The sequence below is a fragment of the Polypterus senegalus genome, chromosome 6 (genome assembly GCF_016835505.1).
Source record: "Polypterus senegalus isolate Bchr_013 chromosome 6, ASM1683550v1, whole genome shotgun sequence".
In the NCBI taxonomy this organism is placed as follows: Eukaryota; Metazoa; Chordata; class Cladistia; order Polypteriformes; family Polypteridae; genus Polypterus; species Polypterus senegalus.
This window is the reverse complement of record NC_053159.1, coordinates 15,196,653-15,222,495: the sequence shown is the minus strand read 5'-3', so window position 1 is coordinate 15,222,495 and position 25,843 is coordinate 15,196,653. Positions and strand designations below refer to the sequence as shown.

Genomic DNA, 25,843 nt, shown 5'->3' with positions numbered 1-25,843 from the left:
GCTATTGTGAGATCCATTTATAATCGTGTGCTGCTTCTGGCAGGGCCTTGGCAATGGTGGTATGCAGTTCAGCCGAGAGCCGGCCAGGATTCAAAGGCTGGAAGCCACTCAAGAGTTTATTAATTTATTTGTTTAAGAGAGATGTTTGCAAGATTTCTTTCAAGGTCAGATTTAATTTCTTTGGCAAGCACAAGTAAATCCAACTAACTTGGTACAACAGAGATGAGGCGTGAAGTAACTGGAACAAAGATGGAGAGATGGAAACTAAGAGAAAATAAAAAAAAATAACACATTCAGTTGATTATAGAGGCCTGGGTGGACACCAATGGGGGTGCAGCTGTAAACATCATCAGGATCCAGCAGCAGTGTCTGTTTGTCTGTCTGTCTGACTGTGCCTCCACACAAGCTATTTACTTTATTACTTTAAACACAAACCAACAAGCTCCATGACTGACTGGAATTGTCTTATAAATAGACAGACAGGTAAGAAAGGGACAATATGACTGATACAAAGGGCACTGTATTGTAGATTTTACAGTTTCACTATTGTCATATGCCCATCCATTTTCCAACCCGCTGAATCCGAACACAGGGTCACGGGGGTCTGCTGGAGCCAATCCCAGCCAACACAGGGCACAGGGCAGGAACGAATCTTGGGCAGGGTGCCAACCCACCGCAGGACAAACACACACACACACTAAGGCCAATTTACAATCGCCAATCCACATAACCTGCATGTCTTTGGACTGTGGGAGGAAACCCACGCAAACACGGGGAGAACATGCAATGCAAGGGAGGACCTGGGAAGCGAACCTGGGTCTCCTAACTGCGAAGCAGCAGCGCTACCCACTGCGCCACCATGACGCCCTATTGTCATATGTACAGAATGAAATTTTAGTTGCATGTATGACTCAACATACATGCAAGATGTTGATAGATAGATAGATAGATAGATAGATAGATAGATAGATATGAAAGGCACTATATAATAGATAGATAGATAGATAGATAGATAGATAGATAGATAGATAGATAGATAGATAGATAGATAGATATGAAAGGCACTATGTAATAGATAGATAGATAGATAGATAGATAGATAGATAGATAGATAGATAGATAGATAGATAGATATGAAAGGCACTATATGATAGATAGATAGATAAATAGATAGATAGATAGATAGATAGATAGATAGATAGATAGATAGGAAAGGTACTGTATAATAGATAGATAGATAGATAGATATGAAAGGCACTATATAATAGATAGATAGATAGATATGAAAGGCACTATATAATAGATAGATAGATAGATAGATAGATAGATAGATAGATAGATAGATAGATAGATAGATAGATAGATAGATAGATAGATAGATAGATTTAGGTTTGTGGTGGTTGCTGAGGAAGGATAGTTTTTCTTTCTCCATTATATTACTTTTTTGTATAAATTATTTTCTGCATGTAGTTGTTTTACCTATTTAATAAATAACTGATCACAAAAATGATTGATAAATACAGTACTTGTAATAGGCTCTATATATATAAATATATATGAAAGGTACTATATCAAAACAGACAGATGCGGTATATAGATAGTGTCACGCACATGCGTATGGGAGACAGCTAAAAGGCTCTAGTGATTGTAACAACCCACCAAACCAGGGGTTGGAGTTTTTACGCAATGCCTTGTCTCTTTAACCCTTTGCAGTAGGTAAGATTGACAGCCTCACCATTTCTGACTTCACTTCCATCGTTCAGCCATCTGGACCTGCCCCTTCCTGCCTGCGCTGTACAAAACCGGACACACCAGCATTTTGAGCCAGTCTACTTGATGACTCCCATCTAGCGTTGTTTTGTCTTTTGCTTTCATCTAATTATGCAGGGGTTCACCAAGGTGCCCCAAACCTTTCCCTGACTTCATTGTGTTTAGTTACATTAGATAGTGTCTATAGGTCATTAGGGTTTATAGATCATTAAAGTCATGTCTACAGAGTACAGTGAAAGTCTTGCTTACTTTTGCTAATCAACTTGAATGCAACTTGCTGGTTGTTGGATAAATCAATGAATAAGTCACCATATAGATCAATAAATAAGGTAGTATATGATAGATAGATAGATAGATAGATAGATAGATAGATAGATAGATAGATAGATAGATAGATAGATAGATAGATAGATAGATAGATAGATAGATAGATAGATAGATCAGTGACCTTGCCTGACTGAGTGTGTGCATTACCATGTCCTGTGATGAACTGGCACTCTCTTCAGCATTGTCTCCTGCCTTATGTTTGTTTTGGTGATGAGTGATGTTGGTTTTTAACTAGCTCATAAAACCGTTACACAACAAACCTTGTAATTAATGCCAGAGTGTCCTCTTCAGCTCCAGAATGACTTTCAATGGGTGTTAACATCTAACATGGATTAGATCACCTATAAAAAACAAAATAAAAAGTATATAATACAATGTTTCCATTCCCAGATGCCTAAGTGAACCATCACTTGCACTTACTTACACATGTTCCTCACACACTACAAGTGTAAACATGTGCTCAGGCTCAGATACAGCTTTGCAGACAAACACTGTGAAAGTTAAAAAGTGGAAAAGAGGAGCTGGAGTTCCTGATAGTGGCAAAGCACAAATCCTATCTGACAGGTTTTGGGCACGAGGCCTGCCACAACAGAGCTATTAAGTCCACTGGGAGGTCAAAGAGACCTGATAACATTCTCAAACCTATTTAGTCCAGTTCAGGATCCTTCAAGACCAGGGCCCATCCCAGCAACACTGGGTTCAAAACAGGAATCAGCCCTGGGTGGGGCACCAGTTTATTTCATGACCTACTCACACACCTTATATACCCACACCAGGCCAATTGCCAGTTAAGTCCCAGGTTATAATACTGTGTATGAGATTTAAGCAACAACGGTGCTTATTTCACATGAACCTGGTTGCAACCAACAGAGGCACTATTGAGCGCCACTACAACAAAAGTAAATGTTAGAAAGAGAAAAGCCCCATGAAGGTTTTTATGAACTGCATGAATGACAACCTGACAGGTAGCTCCAAAGTCAGATATTTTGAAAGGGACAAAATGGTCCCACTCACCCTGATCAAGGACTGTATTCCTTGGCATTATCTCTAAATGGACAACTTATTCTCAGATTCTCCAGCTTAGTGCCACTTGATGTCACCTAGTGGCTTGGAGGTCCTCTGTCCTCCTGTCAGCCCCCCACAAGAAAGGCAGAGGTGGACACCAAGTTGCAAGGAAGAACCACCTTGAGTACTTGGGAGATCCCTTGACTTCTCACAGCCCACTGAGACCTCAAGCACCTTGGGGTACCTTCCCAGCCCACCTCTTTCTGTCTTGTCATGCTGCACTTTGTAGCTTAATTTCCTGAAAAATCCCTACTTGGCAGGGTCTATCATCTAGCTAGCTTTTTAGCCATCAGACTAAATTTAAACAAGAAATATTATCAAAGACAAGCCATCCCACCTTGAAGCATGGTGATGGCAGCATCAAACAGACCCGTGCACATAGACTTAAGGCTTTCATGATTGTCCAAGGGGCATCTACTAAAGTCTTAAATTAAGACAACCATACTGACTCCTGTAAGAGAAAGATATGATCAAGATAGAGAGTTGGGGTACCACCTTGGTAACCCCATATAATTAAATGAGATGTAAACAAAAGAAAACATGCAGCAGTCACAGAGATGTACTCATAGAAGCAAGTTCAGAACTGCCTCCAGAAGGCTGATCTTCTAGTCTCATTTGGCAAGCTCAGGTGGGAGGACACCGGAAGTGACATCAGTGGTGCTGTAGCCGTCGACCTTCCGGTCTGCAGTGGGAGGATGAGAAAAGGCATTAGGACACAGTGCCAACCCCTGAAGCGCACGGGTAACTACAATCACTAAAGCTCTTAAGCTATCCCTTATGCGCATGTGCGTGACAAGCCCCCAAAAGTTTACCGTTCCAGATAAGGTGCATTTATACTACAACTAATTGAAATCCCAGGCAGGTAATCTCCATTGAACTAATTCTGGGACTTCTAAAACTAATCAGCTGCACTAGTGATGACTTAGGAGTGTCAAATGGGAATATACATCTGGGTACAACTCATTAAAAAGTTTATAGTGAATAGCAATAAAATCCGCAGCTGAAAAGGCTCTGCCCATAGGGTGCCTTCCTACAAAACTGCCCCAAAATTTCCTCCAGTCCATGCATTTTAAACTGCCAGGGCTGCAGAAACAGAGCAAAATTGATCAATTCAGGAGCTCATTAGCACAAGGCAACTGAAGCTTAATACTGAATTTATATATTGTAATGAGCACGACAACAGAAGAAACAGACAGATAGACAAGTAGACCACTGCAGGTACTTGGCCCTATGCATTTAAGAATTGCCTCCGTCTACTACGATATCTTTCTGTCATTTTGACTATTGCCTCACCCTATAGCAAAACAGCAACAAACAGAGTTTCAGTAAGCATTATGGTCCATTAATATAATACGTGCTATATTATGGCAGGGCATGTTTGCATTTGTAACTAGACCTACTTTACTTATAATTTTAGGCGTACCGTCAGAAGGTGGATGCTGTGCACCCTTATCCATTATTCCTCTTGACGGCAGTCATTTTCATCCCTTTTCAATAGGATGTGACACACGTTTATTTCGATTGTATATTTTGTGATTCATACTCTAATGAACATAGCTACCAGTTCGGTCAGTATTAGACACAGCACCTGTGACAATATAACGTTGACTTTTACCACCAGCCCAGTGATGTTTTCTGATTTTACAGAGTGGTTTTTACCTGTTTAATTCTAACACGTGCACAGGGCAGGATTTAGACTTGATAAGGCCCTAAGCTATTTGAGACATGGGGCCCTTTATAAGTCCAGATATTCTATGTACAGTGCATCCGGAAAGTATTCACAGCGCATGACTTTTTGCACATTTTGTTATGTTACAGCCTTATTCCAAAATGGATTCAATTCATTTTTTTCCTCAGAATTCTACACACAACACCCCTTAATGACAACGTGAAAAAAGTTTACTTGAGGTTTTCGCAAATTTATTAAAAATAAAAGCACTGAGAAATCTCATGTACATAAGTATTCACAGCCTTTGCTCAATACTTTGTCGATGCACCTTTGGCAGCAATTACAGCCTCAAGTCTTTTTGAATATGATGCCACAAGCTTGGCACACCTATCCTTGGCCAGTGTCGCCCATTCCTCTTTGCAGCACCTCTCAAGCTCCATCAGGTTGGATGGGAAGCGTCGGTGCACAGCCATTTTAAGATCTCTCCAGAGATGTTCAAGTGGATTCAAGTCTGGGCTCTGGCTGGGCCACTCAAGGACATTCACAGAGTTGTCCTGAAGCCACTCCTTTGATATCTTGGCTGTGTGCTTAGGGTCGTTGTCCTGCTGAAAGATGAACCGTCGCCCCAGTCTGAGGTCAAGAGCACTCTGGAGCAGGTTTTCATCCAGGATGTCTCTGTACGTTGCTGCAGTCATCTTTCCCTTTATCCTGACTAGTCTCCCAGTTCCTGCCGCTGAAAAACATCCCCACAGTGTGATGCTGCCACCACAATGCTTCACTGTAGGGATGGTATTGGCCTGGTGATGAGCGGTGCCTGGTTCCCTACAAACGTGACGCCTGGCATTCACACCAAAGAGTTCAATCTTTGTCTCATCAGACCAGAGAATTTTGTTTCTCATGGTCTGAGAGTCCTTCAGGTGCCTTTTGACTAACTCCAGGCGGGCTGCCATCTGCCTTTTACTAAGGAGTGGTTTCCGTCTGGCCACTCTACCATACAGGCCTGATTGGTGGATTGCGGCAGAGATGGTCGTCCTTCTGGAAGGTTCTCCTCTCTCCACAGAGGACCTCTGGAGCTCTGACAGAGTGACCATCGGGTTCTTGGTCACCTCCCTGACTAACGCCCTTCTCCCCCGATCCCTCAGTTTAGAAGACCGGCCAGTTCTAGGAAGAGTCCTGGTGGTTTTGAACTTCTTCCACTTATGGATGATGGAGGCCACTGTGCACATTGGGACCTTCAAAGCAGTAAAGATTTTTCTGTAACCTTCCCCAGATTTGTGCCTTGAGACAATCCTGTCTCAGAGGTCTACAGACAATTCCTTTGATTTCATGCTTGGTTTGTGCTCCGACATGAACTGTCAACTGTGGGACCTTCTATAGACAGGTGTGTGCCTTTCCAAATCAGGTCACATCAACTGAATTGACCACAGGTGGACTCCAATGAAGCTGCAGAAACATCTCAAGGATGATCAGGGGAAACAAGATGCACCTGAGCTCAATTTGGAGCTTCATGGCAAAGGCCGTGAATACTTATGTACATGTGCTTTCTCAAGTTTTTAATTTTAATAAATTTGCAAAAATCTCAAGGAAACATTTTTCACGTTGTCATTATGGAGTGTTGTGTGTAGAATTCCGAGGAAAAAAATGAATTGAATCCATTTTGGAATAAGGCTGTAACATAACAAAATGTGGAAAAAGTGATGCGCTGTGAATACTTTCCGGATGCACTGTAAGTGCCAAATATGATTTGTTTTGGGGGCCCCCAAGAAGGCGGGGGCCCTAAGCTATAGCTTGTGTAGCTTATACGTAAATCCTGCACTGGACGTGCAGTGGGCTCCCCACACACGACACACATTTGTATGTATAATCGGGGTCTTTTTAAGAGACTTTTCGAATGTAGGTGATTCATCGTAATCAGAAGCTTGCTGTCTGTTGGATCAGGTTCTTTGCAGTTCAAAATCACCACCCCTGCTTTACGCGCTGTACTCATGAGGCATTGGATTGGTTTGGAAATGTGACACTCAGTGAGACGTCTAATTCATCCCATCCACTTGTAAGCTAAACTCAGTCATGGATGTTGCCAGACATATGCAAAACTAGAGGTGTCATGAATATGAATATTTATGCAATCAGTGATTTTGTGTTTTATATTTGTAAGTAATTTACAGAGGTCTGTTTTCACTTTGACATTAAAGAGTCTTTTTCTGTGTATCAACATCAAAAAGGCCAAATGAAACCCACTAAGATTCAATGCTGTAAATTAATAATAAAATGTGGAAACTTCCCAAGGGGTGAATACTTTATATAGGCTAAGTATATTCTCTTCACTCTGTACACCTCTGACTATAAATATAACATGCTACCTGCAGACATTCTCAGATGATTCTGCACTTATGGGGAGTATTTATAAGGGGGATGAGACAGAGGAGAGGAGTCGAGGGGGGTCTGCATCTTAACATCAGCAAAACCAAGGAATTGCTTATTGATTTTCACGGCACCAATGAACATCAATGTCCGGTCACGATTCTGCGAGTGGATGTAGAGGTGGTGCCCTCCTACATGTACTTGGGGCGGGGGGGTCCACATAATGACAGACTGGACTGGTCTCGGAGCACAGAGGAGCTAGAAAAGAAAGGACAGAGCAGGCCCTTCTTCTTCCTTTAATGTAAGGAGCGGCATCTTCTACAACTCTGTGGTGGTCACTGTCGTGGGCTGAGCTGGTAAAATCACTTCAAGAGAGGCCCACTGAATCAACAAGATAATTAAAAGGGCAGGCTCAGTTATGGGATGCACTCTGGACCCCCTGGAGGCAGCAGCAAAAGGGAGAATTAAAGCAAAACAAAGTGCCATTATGAACAACACTGCACATCCTTTCTTTGACACACAAACACTGAGGACTTTCAGAACACAAATTAACTGCAGAAATGTGTCAGGAAATGCTATGGGAGCTACTTTATGCCAACAGCAATATGCCTGAATAAAGCCACACTGGGACTGGGGCTGCCAACACTCTTTTCAGCTTTTTTGTCTTTAGTCATTTTGGTGTGTGTGCAGACTATAGTATGTGCTTACATTTATGTATGTATGTATGTATTTATATAAAGAGCTTCTGTAAAAAGCCAAACTTCCAGAGGGGTCAAAGAAAGTTATTTTATAGTGCCTTTCGCATCCATAGATCTATCTAGTTACCCTATTGTGTCTTTCTTATCTACGTGTCTATTATATAGTGCCTTTCATCCATCCATCCATCCATTTTCCAACCCGCTGAATCCGAATACAGGGTTACGGGGGTCTGCCGGAGCCAATCCCAGCCAACACAGGGCACAAGGCAGGAACCAATCCTGGGCAGGGTGCCAACCCACCGCAGGACACACACAAACACACCCACACACCATCCACACACTAGGGCCAATTTAGAATCGCCAATCCACCTAAACTGCATGTCTTTGGATTGTGGGAGGAAACTAGTGCCTTTCACATCTATCATATAGTGCTTTTTACATCTGCATATCTAAATATCAATCTACATTAGTGCCTTTCATATCTGTATAGTAATCATACAGTTCTTCACATCTAGCTATCTCATATAGTGCCTTTACTATGCATCTATCGATTTCTTTATCTGCAATATAAATTATTCATATAATGCCTTTCATATTAATCTGTTAGTGCCTCTGTCTTTGTAAGTCTATAATAGTATCTAGCTAGCTACCTGTCTGCCTATCATATAGTGTCTTAATCTATCATATAGTGCTTTTCCTATCTATCTATTTATCTATCTATCTATCTAAAACATATTCTCAAACCCACTTAAACCATTTCAAGGTTATGGGTGGCTGGAGCCTATCCCATGAGTATCAGACCTGTGGCAAGAACCAGTGCTAAACAGGAAGCCAATAAACTGCAATGCCCACCAACATCCAACATCGCACTTCCACAGGCTCAATTTGGAATTGATAATTATTATTCTACTATTATTTGTAGAAAGGGTGGCACGGTGGTGCAGTGGCAGGGCTGCTGCCTCGCAGTTGAGAGACCCGGGTTCGCTTCCTGGGTCCTCCCTGCGTGGAGTTTGCATGTTCGCCCTGTGTCTGCATGGGTGCTCCGGTTTCATCCCACGGTCCAAAGACATGCAGGTTAGGTGCATTGGCGATCCTACATTGTCCCGTGTGTGTGCCCTGCGGTGGGCTGGCGCCCTGCCCAGGGTTTGTTTCCTGCCCTGTGTTGGCTGGGATTGGCTCCAGCTGACCCCTGTGACCCTGTAGTTAGGATATAGCAGGTTGGATAATGGATATTTGTAGAAAACTGAGACACAGTCTCAGAAGAAGGGCACTGGATTCACCAAGCAGCTGCGCTAACCACTGCACCACCCTTACCTATATAATGTATGAAAACACACCCAATTGCTGATCACTTGACATCACACTAAATTCTATTTGCCACACTCAGAACAGTTACTTTTCATAAACCTGACATTCCTTAATGAATTCCACACAGATCACCTTTCCGTTCACGGAATGTTTGCATCGCAGATCGTTCTTCAGAAGTGCAGGAGTGTCAGTAAAAGAACTTGCCAGTGACAGCATGTCACTCCAGATGCTTGCTCATGATGATTACCACAGTAATACAATTCCATTCCCAGCAGTGTCAGTAGAGCATGTCTGTTAGTAATTAGTCTGATATTTGATATTGTTTTAATATTTGGGTTGGCTTGAAAGAGCTGAATTGGTCTTTGGTTTGGATGGGCTCTGTCAGGCTGTGGCTCTTCCTAATTCTGGCCCTCTGCCTGTTGGTAAGGACTGTTCTGCCAAATGGGCACCCTCTAGTGGCTAAATGGGAGGACTGTCAATAACATTCCCATTTCACAGCATTACATTCGGAGACCCAACCTGATCTGAATGTCATTTTCAATTAAAGACTCAGTTAGCAACCTGCGAACGTTGCAACCAAGTCCCAGCCTCAACAGGTCACATGTTCTGGGCCTGCACCAAATTAACATTATTCTGGACAAAAATTTTTAATTACCTGTCAGACAGCCTTGGACTCACAATCCCTCCTAACCCATTAACAGCTGTGTTTGGGGTTCTTCCAGAGGGGTTTAAAGTGGAGAAAGACAAACAAATCGTGATTGCATTCACTACACTGTTGGCACGCAGACTCATTCTGATAAACTGGAAGAACCCAAACTCTCCTCTTTTAAGTCAGTGGGAAACCGATGTGTTATATTATTTGAAATTGGAAAAAATCAAATACTCAGTTAGAGGATCTGTACAGACCTTTTTCAAAACATGGCAGCATCTAATCAGTAATATTTAAAAAAAAGTTCATAAAGCACAGAGAATTTTTTTTTAAATTAGGTATGTTTACAAGCCTTAAATTTAACGTTATTTGGCTTGCTCTCTCTCTCAGGGGTGGGGATCGATCTGTTCTTAACTCAATTTTTCTTTTTGTAAAATCTTGATTGCTTTGTATGGATTGTAATAAAATTAATAAAAATAAAAAAAAATAAATAAAAAAAAAAAGACTCAGTTAGGAGCGCAAACTTACTAAAGTACACTACTCCATGGGCCTGCACATAACATCAGTGTCCCAGTTATTGGCATTTGGAGCCAGTGCTTCTGTATCTATAAAGTACTTTGGGCTTCACTAGGAAATAGACCGTCCATCCATCGATCCATCCATCCACTGTTTGCTGAAGTGAACCAATCCAAAACAGGTCACAGCAGCCCTGGCCATAAGGCAGGAACCAATCCTAAATAAGATGTCAGCTCATTGCACTGTACAGTCAACTTAACATGGCCGTCTGAGGGAATCAGGAGGAATGTTTTACACAGAAACACTGAGACCGTGGAAAATTTTACACGTTTATTAGAAAAGGCACCCGTCACGACACCATGTTACCCCACTAAGAAAAGGTCCCAATAAATAAAAAGTGAAATAATAACACTTATGAGTGTGTCATGGCTTGTAGGTACAAATATTGACTGAATGGTCATCTCTCAGATGTCAAATTTCTTATTTCATTATATAGTCCCTTTCGTATTTATCTATCTATCTACACAACATAAAGTGCTTTATTTCTATCTATCTATCTATCTATCTATCTATCTATCTATCTATCTATCTATCTATCTATTAAAGTGCCTTTCCTATCTATCTATCTATCTATCTAACAATACCTTTTGTATCTTTGTACCCTAGCAGTAGGGTGCTAGTCATTATGGATACAATGAGATGTCAAGGAAAATGACACCTTTTATTGGCAAACTGAACCAAATACAATGTGCAAGCTTTCAGGGCAACTGAGACCCCTTCTTCAGGCAGGTTGTAATAATAATCAATAATGAAATAATTAATTCAATAATAGATAGATAGATAGATAGATAGATAGATACTAATAATTATTACAATAACCAATAATTAAATAATTAAATGAATTATTATTACAACCTGCCTGAAGAAGGGGCCTCAGTTGCCTCGGGAGCTTGCAGCACATTGTAATCGGTTCAGTTAGCCAATAAAAGGTGTCATTTGGCTTGATCCCTCACTGAATCACTGTACTGTATAATGCAAGTCATTCCTATCACCAAATAGAAAGAACAGTGTGCCCTGCGTTAGACAAGCTCCATTAACAGGATTGGTTTCTTTCTTGTGTCCAATGCTGAAAGAACAGACCCCAGCACTCCGTGGCCCCAAACTGGATAAGTAGGTTTGAAAATGGATGGAGGTTGCTTTTACCTGTTTACCTGATTTTCTTTCTTCATCTGCATTACACCAAACTTTAGCTAAGAAGTTTCAATTTTCAGAGTCATTCTCCATGCCTCACAACCTTATGTGTGGCTGGCTGGCTTCCTTGTTGGGAGTCTCATCCATAGCTCCTCCACCTTTGAAATAATTCCATCGTATGTGTTCTGACACCTGCACTTGACTTCCTTTACAGACACTTTATTTAGTCACATTAGATAAACTCCAGTCTTCCAGTATTGGAAAAAGCTTACCTCAACAAGCCATGGATGGGACGCCAAGCTTACCACACAGGCCAGTTTCCGCAGTTTTTACAATTCCACCAGGAAAAAGATTCTTGTTTACTTTCTAAAGCATCTCGTGCTGACGTGCTTGACAAAGGCTGACTGCTTTAGGACCCCTGATCAAAGCGCTCAGCGTGTCAATGAGAAATCCCACATACACACAGTAAGGGACACGCAATCTCCCAATAGAAGGCACTCGTCCTGTTAAGTAAACCCAAGTCCACGCACTCTGAGATGGCAAATCTGCTTTCTGTGCCACCGTAATTTTCAAATCTCCATCAGGTGCACAATTCCTTCTTTTGTTTCAAAATCTATGCGTATTTGTTTTACTCAGCAAATGACGTACAAAGCATCTTTGTGAAAGGAGTGAAGGCAGACACTGTGCCCACGCTAATCCCAAACTGCCCTCCTGATGTAATAACAAGAGCCTCTACTAATTTCAGCAATCCGGTAAGGGAATCTGCAGCACTGCAGGATTTGTCTAATCTTTGCACAAAAAGGGCCCTGTTAACATGAGCTAAGCGTGATGTGTTGCGGTCATAATCCAACATAAAGTACTCACTGAAGGCTGGCTTGCTGGCGCACCACCTCACTGGCAAATGCTGCTGCGAAAGGTTGCATGGCTGGCAAAAATTTGGCAGGGAAAGGGCATCAAAACAGATGTCAATGCGCAACCTCCAAGAAGCAGCAAAGACCACACAGATAGTGGCAGACAGAGGTCTTGCCCATTCCGGAGTGGGAATGTAAAGGCCACTAGGCGGTGACAATAAAAAAATAATGAGTATATAAATAATATAGCATGACACAATGATGTGCGAAAATACATAATTAAATGTGTTAGGAAATATGTATTTTGGCGCTTATTTCTTTATGTATGTATGTAATTATTTCTGCATTTATTTATTTGTGACACTCCACCCGGCCTGAAATATGGCTTGAAATGAAAACTGTCATTTCCACCCATCAGAGTTGAGAGGGCAGGATCTAGCGAGTAGTGTTTTTTGATTGGTGAATCGGCAGTAGAGTAGAGCAGGTGCTCACAGTTGCAGTTTTGCACCTACCCATGAGCCTCGGGATTCCAAAGGCAAAAACCAGCAGCCATTCCACCTGCACTTCAGAAGAGGCCATCCACCTGAAGCTAAGTATGTTCAGGCCCGGCCAGTACTTGGGTGGGACACCAAACAGGAAAAGCTTGGGTTGCTGCTGGAAGAGGTGTTGGTGAGGCCAGCAGGGGGTACTTACCCTATGATCTGAATGTGAGACCCAATGCCCCAGTGCAGGGACACTGCTGTAAAAATGGCACCGCCGTCCTTCAGATGAGACGTAAAATCGAGGTCCTGACTCTCTGAGGTCATTAAAGATCCCTGGGCATCCCTTGAAAAGAGCAGGGTATACCCTGATACCCTGGCTAAATTGCCTTCCACGGCCTGATCATTGTGGACCCCTGAATCATCCGATTTCTCTAATTGTCTCTCTATCTGAGACTGTTTCATTTTTGTTAGGTAGAATGCCCAGAGGGGACTGGGCGGTCTCATGGTCTGGAATCCTTACAGATTTTATTTTTTTCTCCAGCCGTCTGGAGTTTTTTTTTGTTTTTTCTGTCCCCCCTGGCCATTGGACCTTACTTATTCTATGTTAATTAATGTTGACTTATTTTGTTTTCTTATTGTGTCTTTTATTTTTCTATTCTTTATTATGTAAAGCACTTTGAGCTACTGTCTGTATGAAAATGTGCTATAGAAATAAATGTTGTTGTTGTTGTTATCTCTCAACCGTTCACCACCTAATAGCTCATGTGTGCTGAGTGTACTGGCACAAAAATGACCGCTGCCACATCATCCAGGTGGATGCTACACATTAGTGGTGGCTAAAGTGGCTCCTCACTCACTGAAGCACTTTGAGTAGTGAGAAAAAGCACTTATATAAATGTAAATAATTTTTATTATTAACATGCCTGTCAAAGAGTGACTTTATTTGCACTTTAATAACCTGTTTAATTTATTGCAACCTGGGATCAAAAATGCCATCTGTACCCTTATTCCGGCTAGAGAAACTGGGTTAGCATACACAGATTTCTCCGTGAATAATCTGGTTATTTGGCCTCTTAACCACATATTGTGTAGCTGTGCGCCATACGTGACTTGTGGGATATCCATCCATGAGATTCAGGTTTGCGAAATCTCAAATGCTATTTCCGAGTCGTACGTACTGCACATATAATGACAGGAAACTTGGCGGATTCCTGGAAGGCTGACGCTCTCTTAAGGAGCATGGTGCAGGATGAGACCACCACGCATTGAACTCTGTGGGTTTCACACCTCATTGACCTCGCACAGGTTCTTCTTCCTGAGCTTTAAACTATCATTTGCATTTTACAAGCAGTGGTGAGCTGATGTTTGAGGGCTGTCATGTTCTGCTGACTTGGAATTCGCCTAAAGCAGGAATCTGGGCCTTTGGTTAGTGTGGGCAGTAAGAATATGAGAACTGAGATTTACACCCAGACCCCCCTTAGAAGGGGACAAGTTGTTACAAAGTGTTAGCAAAGTCAAAGTCAGGTGCTACGCTCACAAAGAGGTGGTGGAAATATCACGCCACTCAGAAAGTGCAGCAGCCACATCGTAAAAGGAGTAGATAAGCTTGTGAGAGGTGGGGGTGGATTTCAGACTAGGAAGTGATGGAGACACCAAAACATCAGAGCTAACTTTCTCCCGCACAAGGCTGTCTGCTTCTCCCTGAACCCCCATTCTACATTTAACCCCTCTTCTAATATCAGGCTATTTTTTTAATACTATTTGTGGCTTGGCTGCTTTACTGATCTTGAGACCTGAGTTCACTCTTTATGTGAAGTTTGCATGTTCTTCCTATGTTTTTTTTTTTTTTCTGGTACTTTGGTTTTCTTCCTGATCCCCAAAAATCTGAAGGCAGCCTGTATATGGAGGTGTGCACATCAGAGTGCCTTGCAGTGGACTGGTATCCCATCCCGGGCTCGGTTCCCATTTTGTGTCCAGTATAGCTTGGATCAATTCCAGCTCCTCATGACCATAAACTGGAATCAGTGGCTTTAAATAATAGAAGGATGAGTTTCAGTCTGCCCAACTGTTTTGTGAAGTAATAGTGATAATACATACCAAGAATGGCACCCATACAGAGTGTACAGTCATCATTTGGGGACTGCAGGTGACATATTTAAAAGTAAGCTGCAATCTGCACCATCTACAGGACATTCAGACATGCTGTGATGAAATGTACGGTACCTTCAGAAAGTACGCAGTCCCCCTCAATTTCTGCACACTTTAAGGTGTTATAGACTGCCCATCAATCTACACTAAGAGGTCCTCTGTTGAGATGGGCGAGCTTGTGAGAAGGATGACCATCTCGACAGTTCTTTATTAAGTAAAAGACATATGATAGCCCACTTGGAGTTTACCAGTTGTTGTATGTATGTGTTACAAAGGCAGGACTTCTGCATTTTTCCCAGTTGTTTCTGGGGTTCGTCAGGGGTCTGTTCTGCTCCTGCTCTGTTCAATGCTTGTATGGACCGGGTGTTGGGCAAGATCGTGGGGTCCAGTGGCTGTGGGGCATCTGTTGGTGAAGAAAGATTCATGGATCTTAACTTTGCTGACGATGCTGTGATCTTCGCGGAGTCAATGGAGGCTCTGATCGTGGTGCTCGAGAGACTGAGTGAGGAGTCTGAGTGTCTGCGCTTGCGAGTGTCCTGGATAAAAACCGAGATCCAGGCCTTTAATGACCTCTTGGGCATGGCCATCAGTAGTGTGTCTGTCTGTGGAGAAAGTGTTGACCTTGTCGAGAGGTTCACCTACCTTGGCAGTGACATTCATGTCTCTGGTGACTCTTCCTATGAAGTCAATAGACGGATTGGGAGAGCATGGGGGGTCATGAGGTTGCTGGAAAGGGGTGTGTGGCGCTCCCAATATCTATGCAAAAGGATGAAGGTCCATGTCTTGAGAGTCCTGGCGCTTCCTGTCTTGCTGTATGGTTGCGAGATATGGACGTTATCCAATGACCTGAGACAAAGACTGGACTTCTTTGGTACTGCGTCTCTCTGGAAAATCCTTGGGTACCGCTGGTTTGAGTTTGTGTTGCTCATGGAGTCCCGAATGAGGCACATTACCTGCATTGTGAGGGAGCATCAGTTACGGCACTACGGCCATGTGGCGCGTTTCCCAGAGGGTGATCCGGCTCATAGGATCCTCATTCTTGGGGGCCCAAGTGGCTGGACCAGGCCAAGGGGTCGCCCACGTAACACCTGGCTGTGGCAGATAGAGGGTCATTTCCGGAGGACCTGACTGTGCGTCTGCCTGGGGGGTTGCAAACCGGGATCCCGAGTTGTTTCGTCGTGTAGTGGGTGCGGCAATGCACTGTACCAGTGCATGCTCCCCGACTTGACTTGTACGTCTATAGATAGAAAACATATCAGCATTTCCACTCATGTCAAATGTGATCTGAATGCAGTCTGTGTGATCCATCAGCAGCACATTTATATGTCCGATCATCACACATGTTAATGTATATAAAATTGATTGTACAGTTCTTTACATTAGATACAAATACTCACCTATGTCCTGACTGCAGCTCTCTCTTGGCTTTATGCGCTGATGTAATTTTTTCACTCAATGCTGATTTTGGACCTGGACCACCCCATCCATCCATCCATCCATCCTCCTATCCAGTGAATAACCTGTTTCCAGATGTTGACAACACACAAAGAAAATGATTTGCCTTAGTAGGACACGAGCCATCCAAACTCCCTTACTCCCTTGTTCATTAAGGATTTTGTGGTGAAGGCAGTAATAATAATTCTTTGCATTTATATAGCGCTTTTCTCACTACTCAAAGCGTTCAGCAATTGTAGGTTAAGGGCCTTGCTCAAGGGCCCAACAGAGCAGAGTCCCTTTTGGCATTTACGGAATTCGAACCGGCAACCTTCCGATTACCAGTGTAGATTCCTAGCCTCAGAGCCACCACTCCGCATTCTGAGTTCTCTCCAAAGACCTCTTTTGGACCCTCAATACATCGCACATAATGAAAATGCAGCGTATCTGCTTTATAAGGAGGCCAAGAAAATTTGGACATCCATCACCCAGTTTTATCAGTGCACTGTCTCTGACCGAGGCCATCATCAGATCAGCACTTTACTGTCCACCATCCAGAGTGTTTACAGTAAGCAGTTGTGTTAGTAGAGCAAAAAGACACCCTTGGAAGAGGAGCTTGCAAGCCAAAACTACCAAACTCAAGAACAGCTTTTTTTCCTTAAGAATATAAGAAATTTGACAAAGGAAAAGAGACCGTTTAGTCCATTAGACTTATCTGTTTAGCTAATAACAAAACATATCCCAACATCTCATTCAGATTTTCCTTAAAGGTTGTCAAAGTTTCTACATAGTAGTTTGTTCCAGGTTCTCATAACGCTTAGGGTAAAGAAGTGATTTCTGGCAGCAGTCCTAAATTCTTTTACCTCTAAGTGCCACTGATGTCCCAGTTGATTCTGTGGTTCGTCAGCGGTGTGTTCTTCCTCCTACTCTGTTCAATGCTTGCATGGACTGGGTGTTGGGCATGGTCGTGGGGTATCTGTTGGTGAAGCAAGATTCACTGATCTTGACTTTGCCAGCAAGTCAAGTCAAGTTGGGGAGCATGCACTGGTACAGTGCGTTGCCACACCCACTACAGGACTAAACAACTTGGGATCCCGACGCGGTCCAGTCCCACCCTCTGGAAATGACCCTCTATCTGCCACAGCCAGGTGTTACATGGGTAACCCCATGGCCTGGTCCAGTCACTTGGGTCCCCAACAAAGAGCTGGATCACCTTCAGGGAAACGTGCCACGTGACCGTAGTGTCGTAACTGATGCTCCCTCACAATGCAGGTAATGTGCATCATTCAGGACACCATGAGCAACCAGTCAGCAGACAAAAAAAAATAAAACCAATGGTACCCAAGGATTTCCCGGAGAGACACAGTACCAAAGGAGTCCAGTCTGCATCTCAGGTCAATGGATAGCGTCCATGTCTCGCAACCATATAGAAAGACAGGAAGCACCAGGACTCTAAAGACTTGGACCTTCTTCCATTTGTATAGATATCGGGAGTGCCACACACCCCTTTCCAGCAACCTCAATATCCCCCATGCTCTCCCAATCCGTCGACTGACTTCATAGGAAGAGTCACCAGAGACATGAATGTCACTGCCAAAGTAAGTAAACCTCTTGATAAGGTTGACACTCTCTAATCAGACAGACAGACTGCTGATAGCTGTTCCCAAGAGGTCATTAAAGGCCTGGATCTTGGTTTGCCAACAATGCTCTGATTTTCATGGACTTAACAGGGGCTCTGATGGGGCCCTCAAGAAACTGAGTGAGGAGTCTGACTGTCTGGGCTTGTGAGCGTCCTAGATAAAAACAAGATTTCAGGCCTTTAATGACCTCTTGGGCACAGCCATCAGCAGTGTGTCTGTCTGTGGAGGGAATGTCGACCGTGTCGAGAGGTTTACTTACCTCGGCAGTGACATTCAGGTCTGTGGGGATTCATCCTATGAAGTCAGTAGACAGATTGGGAGAGAATGGGGGGTTCATGAGGTCACCGGTAAGGGGTGTGTGGCTCTCCCGATATCTCTGCAATAGGACAAAGGTCCAAGTCTTTAGTATCCTGGTGTATCCCTGTTTGCTATATAGTTGTGAGACATGGACACTATCAGGTGACCCGAGATGAAGACTGGATACCTTTGATTGTGTGTCTCTTCTAAGAATCCTTGGGCACCGCTGGTTTGACTTTGTGTCGAACGAGCGGTTGCTCATGGAGTCTTGAATGAGACGCATTACCTGCATTGTTAGGGAGTGTCGGTTACGGTGTACTACAGCCATGTGGTTTGATTCTCTGAGGGTGATCTGGCTTTCAGGATCCTCATTGTTGAGGACATGACTGGTTGGACCATGTCAAGAGGTCGCCCACGTAACACTTGGCTGAGGCAGATAGAGGGTCATTTCTGAAGGGTGGGACTGGACTGTGTGTTTGCCTGGGGGGTTGCCAACCAGGATCTCGAGTTGTTTCATCAATGCGCTGTACCAGTACATGTTCCCCAACCTGACCTGATGCTCTTGAGTCACTGCCAGGATGAATTCTGCTGGATCTACTTTAGTAATGCCCTTGAGGATGTTGAAGACTTGGATTACATCCTCATGCAGTCTCATCTGCTTGAGACTAAAAGGTTTCATTAGCTACGTCTATCAGAGTAGAATATGTCCTTAAGTCCTGGTATGCATTTGGTTGCTCTTCTCTGCACAGCTTCAAGAGCTGTTATGTCTTTCTTGTAGCATGATGACCAGAACTACATACAGTACTCCAGATGTGGTCTTACTGGTGCATTACATAGTCCGAGTGCAACAACTTTAGAACTTTACTCCACTATTGAAAACTCAGGAGGGTGTAGGCGGCCAGTTGGCTGTGGTTTTCAGGGCTGTGACTTTACTATTGACTTTCTCTATTAAAAGTGGTGTCAACCGTACTTCATCAGTTAATTAATGGACAGGTATTGCTGGTTTCCATTTATGTTTAATCAGTTCTACCTTGTTCTCTGTGTGCTTTAACACATTTGTATTTCTATATGTCCCAGTTCTGTATTTTGTAATTAGTATCGTCTATATTTGTATTTTAACTGAGACTTGTTCACAGAGCTCTGCCAATGCACTCAGTGAAGAGCGCAATACAAAAGTAACTTCTATTTGTATTGCCCAGCAAACAAGCACACAGTGGCTCCCTGTGGGCAGACCATGGGAAGTGTGGGCTTGGGAAAACCCAACTAGACACTGTACCGGCTTAATGTGGGCTGCTGCTACAAGGAGGCCCTTAGTAAAGTTCCCCTAGTGATCCAAAATAGGTTCATCACTGGCAGTAAAAGTCCCTCAATGGTGCAGTGATGGCTTGGTGACACGGACCATAGTTTCTGACTTCTTAATGTTGTCATAGAGTAAGTAATGCAGTGAATGTTAGATTTTGATAGCAGATGCATAAATAACAATTTGAACACAAACACAAAAAAAATGCTGCATTAATACCAATAAATGCAAAGTAAGAATAAATAGCTTACATACCACATTAGTATTGTGGTTTTGTATTCTTTTTCTTATTAAGTAAAAAATTGTAAATCTTCATAATTATACAAACAGACATTTAATTGATCAAAAAGCTAGAACACTAAAACAAGGTTTTAAGGAAAGGCCTACTAAGGGGTGGCGTAGTGCTAATAATAATTCTCCATACAGAAAGCGCTTTTCTTACTACTCAAAGCACTTTGCATAGTGAATGAGGAGCCACTTCAACCACCACTAATGTGCAGCATCCACCTGGATTATGCAACAGCAGGCATTTTTGTGCCAGTACGCTCACCACACATGAGCTATTAGGTGGTGAAGTTATGAGAGAGACAGCCAATTAGAGATAGGGGATGATTAGGGGGCCAGAATGACTAGGCCGTGGTGGGCAGCTTAGCCTGGATATCGGGATACACCCTGATCTTTACAAAGGATGCCCAGGGATCTTTTATGACTGCAGAGAGTCAGGACCTCGGTTTTACATCTCATCCAAGGGACAGCGTCATTTTTACAGTACAGTGTCCCCGTCACTGCACTGGGACAATGGGATCCACATTCAGACCACTAGGTAAGCATCCCCTGCTGGCCTCATCAACACCTCTTCCAGCAGCCACCCAAGTTTTTCCTAGATGGTCTTCCATCCAAGTACTTGCTGGATCTGAAATGCTTAGCTTCAGGAGGTAGCGCTGCTCCTTCATGATAAGAAGAATAGGGTTCATGTCCCGGTTCCTTGCTGTACGGAGTTTCCTTCCACAGTGCAAAAAATCATGCAGGTTGAGTGGACTACTGGTGATACTAAATTAGCCCTATGCTGTGTGTGTGAGCGTGTTCACCCTGTGATGGGCTGGTGCCCTGCCCAAGGGAGGTTCCTGCCTGTGCCCACTGGTTGCTGGGATAGGCTCCAGGTGCCCCACAACCCCGGATAAGTATGTATAGAAAACGAATGGATGGACTAGTAAGGTGTGGACTTTTCAGATTCATGACAAAATATGGGTCCCCTGCCTGTTTGCCCCGACTGGGTGAGTATTGCCCCGATGTGCAAATCCCAATTGGGCCATTGTGGACTGCCCACATAGGGATAATATGTTTGTCCAAGCAGGTCCTACACTGGCCCAATGTCTGAAATGTTTTTGCTGCTTCTTCTGCAGTTGCCGTTCCTCCAGTTTCAGTATTGTGTCCAAATTTCAGAGGTTTACACACTACACAGGGATCACTGTTGTTAATATAAATCAGAAAAAGTAAAGGACCGGGGACAGACCCCTAAAATAGTATAAGAGGCTGTTATATTATTTCATTCTCAACAGTACACAAATATTATCGCTATTATTTCATTGGTTTTATGCCCTATAATGCTTCTTTTATGCTGTGTTGGTTTTTGCAGTACTGCCCTGTAGTAACTTCATTTTGTTCAATGGTATACAGTGGATTCACAAACTATTGAGACCCCCTTCGCTTTCTCCACACTCCGTCGATTTGGAGATTTCATTTTAAATGAATACATTTCTCATTTTGCCCATCGATGCACCACACTAACCCATGAATGACTGCATCCTAGTCCCTCATGCCTGTCCATTTAATCCTGTCTTGCATGACGTCCCAGACACCCTTCTGTTTTAAAATCCCCCCTTAACACCTCAAACCTCCAACCGTCCGTCCGTCCGTCGCCTGCCCGCACCTCTATCCCCCTCCACCACGTCATCCCACCGGCGCCTCTCCTGCACTGTTCGCCGCCCACCCAGCACTCCATCAGCTGGGGCCAAGGTGCGACCGCACAGTGCCCCAGAGGAGGTCGGTCCAGAGGGGTGGGCGTGCTGCCCAAAAGCAGGCCCCCGCTTACAACTCAGTAGTAAAATATTCCCAAACACTTAAACTGTCAATCAGGATTAATGGTCTATAAAAACTGCCAGCAGAGCCGCCACTCGCAGACACTCGGAGCAGTCAGCGTTCCTGTGCGCGCTCACACAGGGACCTCCTGTTTCTTCTCGAAGCACCGCACGAAGTGAAGCCGGCCCGCCGACAAATAAAGCGCGCAGGAAGGACGCCCCGTGCAACTTCCCCGCTCTCCTACCTGCAGTCGCAGCCACACCGAACGGGACCCTGCCGAGCCGAGACCGTCTCGCGTTGGCTAATTTACTGTCACTTAGTTGCTCCAAAGTTAGCGAGGCGATGCGCACGGCGTCGCCCTCGGACACTTCAGCCCGCCGCTTTCCGGCGAGCGCCTGAGAGACGCCGCGAAACATCGAGAGAAAGCGACGAGGGAGAGGAGAGGAGGTGAGGGGTAGTCCGCGAAGCCGGCGTGCATGGAAAGCGGCCTCGGAGTGCCAAGCTTGGGGCTGGAGCTTCCCCCCTTCTTGATAGCGTTAAATTTACTCGTAACCAGGACCTGCAAAATGGACTGGAGAAGCCTGGGATCGGCGCTGTTGTTCCCCGTACAGATGCTGTACTACCTGCTGAAAGCGGGTGCGAGACTCCTGCTGCCGACCAGGCTGCGTGACCTGAGTGCGGACGTGGTGCTTATCACGGGCGGGGGCAGAGGCATCGGGCGTCACCTGGCTCTGGAGTTCGCCAAGCAGGGGGCTAAAAAGGTGAGTGGCCGCTGGGCGGATGTGGGGTGGTCGCGGGTGCTGCTGGAGAGCGCACGGCGTACTCGGGGTCCCTTCACAGGTCGGGATTTTTCTTTGATCTGCTTGACGCCACGTCTGAAGTTAGTGTCCCTCTCTGCCCGACTCGGACAAATGAAAGAAGAGAAGCGGCACCGTGAACGTGTCAGATTTTCGCATTCATTTGGGAAGTGCGCGTAGCAGAGCGCTTGTCAAGTCGGCTTTATATAGCGTCTTTCAGTGTGCGATCTTACACTCCGCAATCGTGAGAAGCACTGTTACCGAACATTTTGGGGTTTAGTGTTGTGTCGAGGGGATGTGCGTATTGACGTGAGACGAGTTGGCTCCTGTGCAGTTACTTAAAGGTGTCAAAGGAAGTTCACGAGATCCGAAGAACAGTGTGTGTTTCACATTAAATTTTGCGCGTAGGGCGGGGGTAGAAAATCTCCAGAATGCCTTCAGACTGCCGCGATCTTAAGCATATCACAAGTTAATAACACTGCGACCCCGTTATATAGCGCCTTCAGCTTTGCTACAGAAATGTTTAGCGGACAAGGACGTTTTGATCAAATTATACACGAACCAGTTATATTACTGACATTTTCCGATTTGTATATTTATGATTTTCAATTAGAATTTAGAAAGATTTACATTACAGTTCAAAATGAACTGCTGGCCCTTTTACTAACCTAAGAACTGTAAATCGTCAGTAGCAATAGGAATCTCCTCTGGTGGGTGTCTGCCTTCAGACACATTAATGGTTGGATACACTGCCCCCCATAAAGATGGCAATCTCCCCTGCAAAATGAACATTGGAAGATATTGCCATTTGAGTACCAGTCAGTCCTTAGTCACAATTGTTCCTGTGCCGTGCTATGAGGAGCATTTAAAACTCTTGTAAAGGGAGATGAATGGTACCAAAGTCACAGAAAGGCATACCTGTAAGGCTGCTTGGCGATTGTGTGTAGTAGTATAGCGCTTGCATTAGATTATTAGCCCTGCCAGATGGCTGTCTAAAATAACAATAGATTGGTTTATTAGTTTAATAGGAGAGGAGCTCAAGTGGTTGCCCTTAGGCATTTGTGACCTGACTTCGTTCCTGAGTGACTGAACAGGATCTGTGCAGTGTGACTAGACAGCATGCTCACATATTCTCATAGTAGATTCACTGGATTATATGTCCGGCAGTGCTTGTGTTGTGTTATATTTTGCCCCAGTGTCTTCTTGGATCTGATTTTCTTTGTTCCTTGTTCAATTGTATGACCAAAAATAACAAATGCTGGTATGGTATTCCCGTGCACTCTCAAAAGTTGTTGATTTGGGACATTTGAGCCCAGGCTATTCAGCCCACTCACAAGTCCAGAAGTGCCTCACCTGCATGCCTACTACTATCCACCCTCTTCAGAGTCCCTCATGCCTCTTCATTGACTCCCGTTTTGCATGATGTCTCGTAAACCTGTAACCACATGATATTACAGCTGTTAGCCCACACCTAGTTTTAGACTGATTCGCTTGGGGATGTTTTTTGTTTTTTTTTTTAGTATCGGCACTTGTATTAGATTCCCTTTAGTCCTGAAAGGTGTCTATAAAAATACTAGATAGTCTCAAGTGGCTGCTCATCAGCATTTGAGACTTTACTTAGTTTCTGATGGACTTGCTTAATTTGCTGAACAGAATTGTTAGTGCGAATGGTAAAATAATAATTACATTTACAGTATATAGCGCCTTTGTGGGGAACCAATTCAACTATTAACCAAGAACGTACAGCATAACATCCTGTAGCTTTTCAGGCCAGTGCTGTTCCTCCCACAACATCCCCTCTACCTGTGGCTTCATACGTATATCGGGCCATCTGCTTTCATTATTCTGTAACTGGAAGTTTGTTTCTATCTAACCATTTACATTTATATTTGCATAGTGCCTTTGACACAGTGTACAGTGTAGCACTGATATGATTTAGCAAAGGCAAATAGCAGATTTTACTAGAATGCCATCAGAAGGGCACAATAGTGAGGATTACTATCTTATCAGTATGAAATAAGAAGTGATCTGGCAGGATAGCATTTTTGGATAAGATGCTGGACTAAAATTGTATTCCAGTTAAATGTTACCTCTCTGTTCGCTCCACTCCACAGTCGTCTTGTTATACTGCTGAGCCCACTGTGTCATGTATACTGTTCCTCCACAGGAAAGCCATTTCAATACAAATGAAACATTCATAGGAGAAATGCAAACACCATGTAACTTAACAGATTTTACGAGTTCTTTATGGGCTCCTACTGAAAATCCCGGATTCCCAGTGGGCGTCTACACCATTTTCTGGGTCAGCTCATAAAGCCATGCAGTTGCTGCCGCGTGTAGTTAAAGTTTTGCTTCCTCTTATCTGTTGGACTCTGAGCTGCCTTGTGACAGAGAATTACTTAACAAACCTTTCATGGCTCAGTGTTTACTGTGTCATAGTTTACTAACAACACATACAATATTTCAGGCTATTTTTAAAAAGTTTGATTCATGTTCATACTAAAGAAATCTACGACTAACTTCTCCGTGTCTCTATACAAGTTGTACCTGAGGTTCCCAGGGGGCCTAGAATAGATGATGCTGCTGAGGAGCTGTTTAATCAGCACTGCAGTGTCCACTCTGTCTTGTAATTTCATCTGTGCCTTTGAGAATACCTGCTGTCTTTTCTTTAGTGGCTTTCATGTGTGTTAATGAGGCAATTCGTTTTTTGTTTTTTTTTTCTTTTTAATACATGGTGTGTTTTCATATTAACACAATCACCGTGCTCTTTGTAGGCTCAACAAAATTCACATCATTCGGTGTCAACCTTGTCAAAGGGCAGTTCGCAGATTAAGAAGCCTGGTCCTACAGCAAGTCCAGCTGTTCTCCCACCTGTGACCGACTGAATTCAAATTCATAAATCTCTGTTTGGCCTTTCCACTATTATTTATGGGCTCAAGTGATATTGACTCCCTTCCCTCCATCACATCTTTCGTGCATCTGACTATTTTGCCAGTTATATTTTCACACTTCAAACATCGCTTTGCTCCCTACAGTTTCCAGTTTCCCACCGCCACCTTCCTATCCCCGTATTGCCTGCAGTACGTCCCTCTGCTTACCAGGTTTACGTCGGTACCTATAAGCTCCAGTGGCTCTGTTCGCTTTGTCCCCCTGCCTGCCCGTCTGTCAGAATGGGATGAATTCCAGCCGCACTGGTCAAGCAGTTTCCAATCATAATCATAAAAGTCTGCCTTAAGGTCATGACCCCATTCAGCAAGTGAA

At 43.8% G+C, this 25,843-nt stretch overlaps 1 protein-coding gene and 1 long non-coding RNA gene across 2 annotated transcripts in view; one reads left to right on the top strand and one right to left on the bottom strand.

Annotated features, from left to right (window-relative positions):
- Nucleotides 1-153: 153 nt before the first annotated feature.
- Nucleotides 154-25,843, bottom strand: LOC120530804. The gene is made up of 5 exons (XR_005634017.1): nt 24,673-25,843; nt 23,936-24,017; nt 16,433-16,555; nt 2,358-2,438; nt 154-264 (listed from the first exon to the last, which is right to left on the bottom strand). It is a non-coding gene; the product is annotated as an uncharacterized LOC120530804 (long non-coding RNA).
- Nucleotides 21,735-25,843, top strand: part of dhrs3b (dehydrogenase/reductase (SDR family) member 3b) — a 58,351-nt gene continuing 54,242 nt past the window's right edge. Inside the window, exon 1 of the mRNA XM_039755426.1 lies at nt 21,735-22,546. Coding sequence (XP_039611360.1) covers nt 22,262-22,546 — 285 coding nt within the window. The 5' untranslated portion in view covers nt 21,735-22,261. The remainder of the gene's footprint in view (nt 22,547-25,843) is intronic.